The following is a 10835-nucleotide window of genomic DNA, read 5'->3' as shown; positions in this document are numbered from 1 at the left end:
CCCTAGGCGTTTGCTCCTGACCACTCCGTGGGAGAGGACTGAGGGACCTTTGGTCTAATCCTATGTGGCCAGACCTCAGCACAAGGCTGGGTGGGACAGGAGAGGAGGGACATGTCCCATCATACGATGCCCAGCACAAGGCGGGCTGCTGGCTTCTGACCTTGCAGGGGGGAGAGGAAGGGACCTGCGGGATGTTTGGACCAGGTGAGCTGGAAAAAGCAGCAGATGTTGGAGCAGGGAAAAAAAAAATAAAAAAATCCCTAGCTAGCAATAAAGAGCATGGTCTCTTGATCACTTTTAATAGTACTTTCTCCAAAAATAATTACTGCTCCTTCTCTTAAAAATTCAATTTATTTTATGGAGGTTAAAAACCAGGTTAAGACAATCAGTAAAAATCCCAGGCTGAGGATCCATGCTGGAGATGTAATGGGATAATGGCTTTTTTTAAAGGCGATTCACGGCTGAGTGAGTCCATTCTGCCAGCACTAACTCTTTCTCCTCCTGTTCCTTCTCTGGAGTCACCGCTGCCTTTCGCATCCCTTCACACACTCCAAATTCCATTTTCATTCAACAAACTCAGTGAAATACAGTAAAATCACGTCTACAAGCTGCAGCTTTTACGTTCTCAGTACCGGCCCAGTTGCCATCATGCAGCTCTACCCAAGCCCCATCTGCTTCACCAACAGAAACAGTTACCCCCTGGGGATGACACATCAGACCACCGCATTTTTAAGCCTGAGAACAAGGTAAAGTGAAACAAAGAGGTAACCTAGGAAGGGCAGAAAACACCCTAAGGACCCCCAAAACTGTCCCAAGTACATCCTGATGGGACAGTCCCCATGAGCATCCTGCTGCCCGACTCAAGCCCCTCTTTGGCACCCATGCAAAAAACCTTGGAAAAGTAGCCAAATTCCTTTTATTCCCTTAAGATACAAACATCCACGTGGAAAAGGAGCCAGGGACCCTCATCCCTTCCCGGCACTTGCAGCCCTTTTAGCTAACGTTTCCTAAATGGCACTTCTCAGGCCCGTAAAAGAGACACTTATTAGACTAATGCCTCTTCATATTGAAATTAATGCAAAGCCTTTGAAATTGCCACTGTCTCTACAAGACCAACATTGCCATGGGAATGGGGGGCCAAATCCTACCCTTTCTTTGCCCGTTGATGTCAACAGAAATTGCTGCTGTGCATGGGGACAAAAGATGAATAACGGTTGGAGAGTAGGGAAATTTTTTTAAAGTTACTTGGGGTTTTTTTAAAGACAAAAATAAAACCAGAAAAGCATATATTGCCAAGAGATAGCCTTCACTCTGCACCTTTTAGTGGAACCTGGGGAGTTTTGCCCTGATGTCTCCATCCTGAACCATCTGATACTGCACTGAAATACTTACTGTGATGCCAACCCCATTTCTGGTGGCACCCACAGCCCAGAGACCTTCTGGTGAGACCCAGCCCCTGCAGCAGGCCATTGCTTCCACCCACCTGCGTGCTCCTGAGAAAGGTACATGCATCACTTTGAAAAGGTAAAAAGCCCAAAACGAGTGTTTAGCATTTCCTTACCATGTTGCCTTCATCATCGCAGTCATCGCAGTCCTGTCGGGGGTCATCCAGGTGGAGCTGGTGCAGCAGCAGACCCGGAGAGGTCTTCCCATTGCAGTCCTGGTGCTCAGAGGCAGAGGTCCGGCTGCTGTGCATGCTGCTGGTCCGGTACAAGGAAGGCACCTGCAGGGTATCCTGGAGGTCAAAGGAGCCTTTTGTTTCCAGCGACTCCATGCGATGAGGCAAAGAGCCATTGAAGCTGCCTGCCCGGCTGGAGCGCTCCTCGTCTGAGCTCTCCCCTTCCTCCGAGCTCTCCTTCCCCTCTCCGGAGAGGAGGGATCTGCGCTCGCTGCTCTGACCCCGACGCTTGAGGCTGGGGGCCCGGCCGATGCTGTTCCAGCTGGAGCGGCGGCTGTTCCAGCTGCTGCTGGCGCTCCAGGGGCTGTGCGGGGAGCTGCGGGTGCTGGGCTGCAGGAAGGACAGGGACAGGGAGAGCATCAGCCCAGTGTCACCCGCCCCACGCCGGGCTGCTGCTGCACCAGCTAGGGCGGATGGATGGACAGACAGCCCCACAAGCCAAACAGACACCCGCCAAGCATGGGCAGGAGGAGGTAACACGAGTACCGGGGACTTGAGCTCGTAGGCGGCGGGGTCCATGGAGACGCCGCTGGCTCGGCGGGACTCATAGCCCTGCGCTGCGTCTCCAAACATGGCGCTCTTGGGCATGGGCATTGGTGTGGCAGCGGTGTGTATGATGAGCGGCGGGGTCAGGCTCTTCTTCAGCTCCGGGTGGTCACTCAGGGCCATCACTGGAAGACACAAGTGGGTTTTAGGTGTCACACCTCAAGGGGCACATCTACAACCCGCTCTCGGGCAGGCAAAGCAGCTGCACAGGGATGGCTCTCCTCCAAGCATCAGGAGGATGGGGGCCAGAAAGCCCTTCTGGAGAGCTGAGAGCCCATCCTTCAGCCTGGCAGGGTGATGTAAATCAGGAATGGGATCAGGTGCCCATGGGAGAGGACAGCAGATGCAGAGTGTCACCTGCTGCCCCTCAACCCTCCAACCAACATCTGCCAGCTCCAACCCTGGGAACCTCCTGCCCATACTGGGCTCCCTCCATCCTCCTTCCCCATGGCTCCTCCACTTGTGTCCCTGCAGAGAGACCCAGAAAGCCCAGACCTCGGGCTCGGCAGGTAGATTACAGCCCAAATGCCACCATGTCTCTGTCCGCATCCCACAATCCAATCCCACACCACAAGCCTGCTGGCCTCAGTCAAGCATGCCATGGCTTAGACTACGCCATTCTCTCTAGGAAGGCTCTTCCCTTCGGGACAAATTGTTTTCACAGCAAAGCAAGGTTTCTGCAGAAAAGCCTGTCCTCCCGGCGTTGCTACTCACAGGCTGGATTCGAGAAGTTTTTCTTAAGTCCTCCCTCCTCTTCCAGGCTGCGGGGGAAGAGATCCCCCTCGGAATCAGACTTGGAAGCATCACCCTGGAGCAAAACAGAGGGCTTCAGCAAGGAGGGCGAAGGGCTGCGGTGCACGGACACCCCTCTGAAAAAACGGATTCCCGTCTCCAACACCACACCTACAGATCCACTGAATTTCGTACCACGATGCAACATCACCTTCCACAAAATGACGCATGCACATATTTATACCACAGACTAATTAACCTCCTACCAGGAAGACAGACTGCCTCTGGCTCCAAACGCGGTCCCAGAAAAAAAAACAAACCATTGCTTAATTTTTGCTGCTGGAATCGCATACTGGGCAGATATGAGGGAAGGACGGATATCTGATGAGCAATTTGGAGACAAAAATTGACCCTGCTCATCTCTCTTAATTTGTACACTATGGCTTAAAATTCCCTGTGTGTGGCTCTTTCTAGTGATGCTTTGATGAAGCAATCCAGGATTCAGAAGGGGCCCGAGGGACCCTGACTTTCCCACACGGCTAATGGGCACGTGTCGATGGACGTCCCATCAGTGCAGAGGGGATCCAGGTGGCAGAAGCGGATAACAACTGCCCTGGGTGGCTGCTCCCCTCCCAGCTGCAACACACAACAGAAGCAGAAGTTTGGGGGATTTACGCTGTATCATTTTGGGGATCTAAATTCCGCTATGTCATTTTGAACGTCAGGGGTTGAGTGAGAGCTGCCCACTCTGACATGGGCCCATCCTCGGGAGGAGAGAGAAGAGGTTTACCATTGCTCACATGCGTGGTGCCCGGGGTCTCGCTCGGTTTCGTGGCACAGGCCCGATTAGGGATGTCCCTGCGCACCCCACCGATTCTGTCCATTGGCACTGCAGAAAGGCGCTTAGGGTGTGGTATAGTCAGGATACACCCGACGGGCAATGGTGCTTGCCAGAATGATGCCCATCCAAAAGAGGGGGATTCACGGCTGAAACCACTGCTCTGGCAAAGGGCACCAAGCCCCGTCATGATGTACATCGGGAGGGAGGAGGGGTGGGAAGGGAGGGCAGATGCTGGGATGAAAGAAGCCAAGCAGACCCTCACTTCAGCTGAGAGAGACCAGGAGCCCCAGGAAACCCCACCAAGGCTGAACTGCATCCCCAAGAGCCCTGGCCAGCGCTGCAGAGGTTTGGTGCTCGGGTACCTGGTGACTGTAAAAAGCCAGAGGGGCCCCAGCATGGGACAGGAGGAATAGATGGCACCCGACACTAGGTCCAGTGCCCTGCGCCTCTTTGTTAAGCAAAACCCCAGAGGGATGAGCCCTAATACTCCCCCATGGGGTCAGTAAGCGGTTAAGGTTTTTTTTTTTCCAGGCAGACTGGGCACTCTCAGGCAAAAGAGAGTGTGATGTGAAGCGTTGGCTCAAAACTTCCCCTCCTGAGGATCCAGGACTTCTGTGCTATTCAGGGAAGTTCATCCTGTTGGACACAGACTTGGAAGGTCAGGAATGCACCTTGCAAGGGGGAGCAGTAAAGCCAGGCTGGCCTGAACGTCGCTGGAGGCAAAACTGTGTCTCTGTATGAACAGGGGCTCCAGCTGGCTCCGGGTACGCTCCCTGCAGAGACTCCCGGCTCCGCCGCTCAGGGGGCCTGCCAGGAATTACTCATTCTCCCTAATGGGTTATTAAAAGGGAATAAATAATGGGAAGAATTTTCTGTGCTTTTTATTCCTGGAGTGCTCTTTAACAGCCCAGAGGAAAGTTTTAGGGTGCAGGGTGAGATATGTGCCAAGATAGAAAAGCAGAGCTACGCAGGGACTTCCCACCCCCCTCCCCAGCACCAAACCCCACACCTGGAGGGCAGAAAGCATCCCCTCCAAAACACCACGTGCCAGACTCAGAACGGTGCAGGCAAGCATCTTGCAGCCAGGGCTGCTGCCCGTTACCTGTTCTTGCACTCCCAGTTTGCCTTTCTGGATAGAAAAGGGGTTATGAGAGAACAGGGAGTTAAAATTTTGGGAAATGAGGGTACGTCAAGATGGACCAGACTGTACAATGGCTAAACCAGCCTGTACTGGAGGGGACTGACACACTGGGATACAACGGGAAAGGGCTTTTGTGCTGAAGGAAAAGCCAGACTTCTCAGAAAGGACAGAAAGGGAAGGGAGTGGTAAAGAGAAAGATGAGGTCGGCAGAAGAGTAAGGTTTGCAGTGTGCTGCACTTTGGAGATCCACAGCTTCCTCAGACCTGAACAGGACCATTTCACATCCTGACCCGTGCCGTGACGTGGCCTCTCGCGGGAGATCCCAGCATCCTGACCAGCCTTTCTGGGACACAGCACAGTGCGGCTGGCGCCGTCCTGCCCAGTCCTGCCCAGCACAGGACTCCCCCCACGCGTGCCCACAAACAGGCTTGATTCCAGGTCCCTTCGCTCCCAGGCACCCTCCTCCGCCTGCGTGATGGAGGGAATGCTCGGCAGGCGTGCCCAGAAATCGGCATCACTGCCTGCATCCCCAGGGAGGTCCCTGGGATGTGGCCACACTGTGGAGGGGCTGTGACAGCCCCACAGGGAGCCTTCCCCAGGGCAGGCGTCCAGAAAGGGGTGGGAGAGAGCCAGAGCTGGAGCCACATCAGCTGCCTCGAAGCACCCACCTTAATTTACCTGGCTCCCCTAGAGAAGGAAGGGACTTAAAATCAAGGCTGACCCAACGATGAGGACGACAAAAAAGAAAGGAAAAAAAAAAAAAGAGGAAAAAAAAAAAGAAACAAACCCCAAAACACCCAAACGACCCCCAAAAGAACAACAGCTACTACAATGAGAACAGCACCACGGCGTGTGACCAGGCACCACAAGAGAGACAACCACGGTGGGCGGTGGGATGTGCTGTGTACATACCCCCGACGAGTCGACAGGCAGCTGAATACAGCTTAACTGCCCACTCGCGTCTTCTCGCTTGGAGATCTCCTGAAGGAGAAATGGGGGGAGGGAGAGGGGAGGAAGGGGAAGGAGGGGTTCAATTTTCACAGTTTCAACAGCAGGACTGAGAGGGGAATCAAAAAACACATGAGAAAAGGCAGGGAAGGAGAGGGGAAGGGGGAGAAGGGCAGCGTGCGGCCACGGTGGGGAGCCGGGCTGGGGCACCCGCGCCTCTCGGCACAGGGAAGGGGTGGAAGATCTCCAATGGAGCAAGGCCCTTCGGAGAGAACAGCCTTACCTTTAAATTAAGTGTTTCGAACAGAGCTTGCTTCAGCTCCTAAGTGATAATTGTGCTAATGAAACACCAGCTAATTATTGAAAACATGATTTTTTTTTTTTCCCCCGCAGCTGCATAATGGGATCTTTATTTATTATGCCTTCATTAAGCAGCAATGGAGGCTTTTAATGAATGTTTGATTAACACAATATCAGTCCTCTTACAGCCAGGTGAAATACCTAATTTAAGGAAAACCACCAGAACCTGCTGTGAGTTCAGATCCATCCTCACCCCTGTTTGGAGACACCCATTTAAGTCAGTGGGGTGCCCAAACATGGCGGGGTCTGTGGGCAATGGGCCACAGCCCCATCCTGGGGGGCTTTGCCACATGAGTGGCCCCAGCATCTCTTCACGGCACCAGAAGCCCATCTCTCCCTACCCACTTGGAACACACACATCATTTCTGACCTCGCTGTGTTTCCCCTTCCTCAGGGGTGGCTCTTCCAAAGCTTCTCTGCACGTTTCGGCAGTGTGGCCATGCCCGGTCCTGTCCCACAGGGCTGTGGGAAGTTACACACTGCGGCAGGAGGGCACAGGTTGTCCCACTGGCTTAAATTCTTGCCTACAGGATAATGGATCTTTCCTCTGGTTGCTACATGGGATGCAAAACTCCAGGCTGGGATGAAGAATTTAAGAAAGGTCGATCAGCTTTGGGATCTGGATGGGCCAACGGTGTCTTGTTAGGCATGTAACGGACACTTAATTTAAAGTCTTTGGTTGTAACAGGGAGAGACATGGAAAAGCCATTGAAAGAAAGCACAGAAACACTTTTCCTTCATAAGGAAAATCCCACTGAAACCGATAGGAATGCCAAAGGAAAGGGATACAAGAAAAACACCATCCAAAATCCCTACTGATGGGAGAAGGGACTGTTCCCTCTGGCTGAAGCCCAGAAGAAGTCAAAGTCCGTGTTTCTCCGAGGATGCTATGTGCAGAGAGGAGGCGACGTCCTCCTGCGGAGGAGAGGATGGAAGCGCTGGAGGAGGGTCCTGGGAAGGAAGGAGGGCACAGAGGAGGAAAAGGAGCAGACTCACGAGCGAGGACAGCTGGGGACAAGGGGACACGGAACTGGGAGGATTACCAATGGAAGAATACGCTTTGGAGATAACGTTATTTAGGAAGTCCCTCGGGAGAGGAGCTTTATGCCTGACAAAGAGGAGTCATCGCTTGCTTCAGAGAGAAGTCCCCAGGGCAGGGACCCGAGAGGTCAGGCAGCAGTTTCAAATTAGCCGCTCGATCAAACGGAGTCCCCTGCTCACCTTCCCCGCACCAACACCTGGCTCGAGTTAAATCAGAGAACGCACTGTCAAAAATAACCACATTGCATAAAGTCCTGCGTGCGCCTCTTGCAAGGCAAAAGCAGGTCACCAAACTAAATCAGAGAACGCACTGTCAAAAATAACCACATTGCATAAAGTCCTGCGTGCGCCTCTTGCAAGGCAAAAGCAGGTCACCAAATAAAAAGAAAGGGGCAGGACTGAGAGGGGAATCAAAAAACACATGAGAAAAGGCAGGGAAGGAGAGGGGAAGGGGGAGAAGGGCAGCGTGCGGCCACGGTGGGGAGCCGGGCTGGGGCACCCGCGCCTCTCGGCACAGGGAAGGGGTGGAAGATCTCCAATGGAGCAAGGCCCTTCGGAGAGAACAGCCTTACCTTTAAATTAAGTGTTTCGAACAGAGCTTGCTTCAGCTCCTAAGTGATAATTGTGCTAATGAAACACCAGCTAATTATTGAAAACATGATTTTTTTTTTTTCCCCCGCAGCTGCATAATGGGATCTTTATTTATTATGCCTTCATTAAGCAGCAATGGAGGCTTTTAATGAATGTTTGATTAACACAATATCAGTCCTCTTACAGCCAGGTGAAATACCTAATTTAAGGAAAACCACCAGAACCTGCTGTGAGTTCAGATCCATCCTCACCCCCGTTTGGAGACACCCATTTAAGTCGGTGGGGTGCCCAAACGTGGCGGGGTCTGTGGGCAATGGGCCACAGCCCCATCCTGGGGGGCTTTGCCACATGAGTGGCCCCAGCATCTCTTCACGGCACCAGAAGCCCATCTCTCCCTACCCACTTGGAACACACACATCATTTCTGACCTCGCTGTGTTTCCCCTTCCTCAGGGGTGGCTCTTCCAAAGCTTCTCTGCACGTTTCGGCAGTGTGGCCCTGCCCGGGTCTGTCCCACAGGGCTGTGGGAAGTTACACACTGCGGCAGGAGGGCACAGGTTGTCCCACTGGCTTAAATTCTTGCCTACAGGATAATGGATCTTTCCTCTGGTTGCTACATGGGATGCAAAACTCCAGGCTGGGATGAAGAATTTAAGAAAGGTCGATCAGCTTTGGGATCTGGATGGGCCAACGGTGTCTTGTTAGGCATGTAACGGACACTTAATTTAAAGTCTTTGGTTGTAACAGGGAGAGACATGGAAAAGCCATTGAAAGAAAGCACAGAAACACTTTTCCTTCATAAGGAAAATCCCACTGAAACCGATAGGAATGCCAAAGGAAAGGGATACAAGAAAAACACCATCCAAAATCCCTACTGATGGGAGAAGGGACTGTTCCCTCTGGCTGAAGCCCAGAAGAAGTCAAAGTCCGTGTTTCTCCGAGGATGCTATGTGCAGAGAGGAGGCGACGTCCTCCTGCGGAGGAGAGGATGGAAGCGCTGGAGGAGGGTCCTGGGAAGGAAGGAGGGCACAGAGGAGGAAAAGGAGCAGACTCACGAGCGAGGAGGGCTGGGGACAAGGGGACACGGAACTGGGAGGATTACCAATGGAAGAATACGCTTTGGAGATAACGTTATTTAGGAAGTCCCTCGGGAGAGGAGCTTTATGCCTGACAAAGAGGAGTCATCGCTTGCTTCAGAGAGAAGTCCCCAGGGCAGGGACCCGAGAGGTCAGGCAGCAGTTTCAAATTAGCCGCTCGATCAAACGGAGTCCCCTGCTCACCTTCCCCGCACCAACACCTGGCTCGAGTTAAATCAGAGAACGCACTGTCAAAAATAACCACATTGCATAAAGTCCTGCGTGCGCCTCTTGCAAGGCAAAAGCAGGTCACCAAATAAAAAGAAAGGGGGGTTTTTTTTTGGGGGGGGAACCAAACCCTCAACACTGCAAAATATATTTCTCTTTATTTAAAGTTTGGAACAGGTCCTTTTTGTTTCTCAACTGCTTATATACATCTGCTGCCTAGCAACTGGGGCTGCAAAGCCATGCACTAAAATTAACGAGGTGCTTGCAGATTGAGGAAAGGCACTCAAGGACCAAGGAGATAAAGGCAGCAGCCCCAGGGTTGTGTTTCAGCCTAGAAATCTGAAGGAGAATGGAAATGAAAAAAACCCCAACAAACCCCACAACTCAGAACCCGAAGAAGGGTCAAGTGCAATCACCCCCAGGGACACCGGGGTTTGTTTACAGCGAGAGATGATCTCTCTATTAATTCTGCTTAGGAGACGATCCTTTGTGTGCTGGCGAGCAAAAACCAGACCGAGATCTGTTTGCAAAGCTACACACCAGCAAAGCTGAATAAACATAAACCAGCAAGGCCAGACCTGGCTCCCGACCTCCAGCAGACATTTGCTCCCTGTCTGCTGCAGGCAACTTGGGTTGAGCCAAGGGATCTCTTGATCCCATTGCAGTCTACCACAGGAGCATGTAGAACTCAGAATAACAAGGATGTGGAAGGAAGATTATTATCAGAATGCCATCATCGAAGCCCGAGATGTAACATAGCACTGTAGTCAGAGCCACAAATGACAGAAATCTGGTGTGAGTTCATTGCAATTGCCATGGTTGGGCAGAATTGGCCAGAGAGGGTTTGCTCTTCGGAGGCTGCGCTGGATCCTGGTCCCTGCACTCGCCTCTCAATACTGGCGCCAGCATTGCTGGCTTCAGGCTGTCTCAGTGCTTTCCCGAATCAGAACTCACTCCCCGCTTTACACCGCACATCAAGCACATTTGCAGCTTACACAGAAATCCCGGAGCTGGCCTGGACCAGCCTGGCACTGCCCCGGCAGAGGAGAAGCAGGGGCAGGCAATGGGGCAGCCCCGCTGCAAAAACCAGCCGAAAGCAAAACGGGGGTGCTGCAGGCAGTTCTCCTCTGACTCCAAGGAAGACGCACCCTCAAGGACATGGTTATTGGAATAAAATTGCAGTGCATTAAGCCAGGGCATGAGTTTACAGGGAGTTATGCCATGGTGCCAGCTGGCCGCAAAGCGAGCGTGGGATAAATTGCTGCCGAGGGAAACAGGCGCGCGGCGGCTGGGTTGCGGGAGCGGGAGCATGCCGGCGGGTGAACACGAGGATGCTCTAGCATGAAAAACCAGGCTGAGCCAAGGACCAGAGGTGTCAGCCTCCCTCGAGGACCAGGGGTTGGAGAAGGGGCTGCTGCATTTAAAGGCTATGTCCTCTCCCCCACGAAGCGGGTGCAGCAGGCGATCTCCCACTTCAGCGACCTTCAGAAAATCAATTTGCCAGACCGAGCAGACAAAGGTTCGGTTTCAAAGATGTCATCACAAGCAGACAAGGAGCTTTTTACCTCTTCTTGCTCAGGCAAGGGAACATCGTGCTATTTGGGACAACCTGGCAGTGACCTATCCTTCAGCTGAATGGCAGGGGGGCGGGGGG

At 52.8% G+C, this 10835-nt stretch overlaps 1 protein-coding gene across 1 annotated transcript in view; it reads right to left on the bottom strand.

Moving 5' to 3' along the window:
• The window catches only part of CACNA1G (calcium voltage-gated channel subunit alpha1 G), a 106919-nt gene that overhangs the window by 55349 nt on the left and 40735 nt on the right, over positions 1-10835 (bottom strand). Inside the window, exons 14-18 of the mRNA XM_035893303.1 lie at positions 5851-5919; positions 4900-4926; positions 2939-3032; positions 2165-2349; positions 1562-2008 (exon numbers count right to left, since the gene is read on the bottom strand). Of these exons, the coding sequence (XP_035749196.1) occupies positions 1562-2008; positions 2165-2349; positions 2939-3032; positions 4900-4926; positions 5851-5919 (822 nt within the window). The remainder of the gene's footprint in view (positions 1-1561; positions 2009-2164; positions 2350-2938; positions 3033-4899; positions 4927-5850; positions 5920-10835) is intronic.

The sequence above is a fragment of the Egretta garzetta genome, unplaced genomic scaffold (assembly GCF_000687185.1).
Source record: "Egretta garzetta isolate BGI_Z169 unplaced genomic scaffold, ASM68718v1 scaffold34, whole genome shotgun sequence".
NCBI lineage: Eukaryota > Metazoa > Chordata > Aves > Pelecaniformes > Ardeidae > Egretta > Egretta garzetta.
This window is presented reverse-complemented; position numbering and strand designations above follow the sequence as displayed.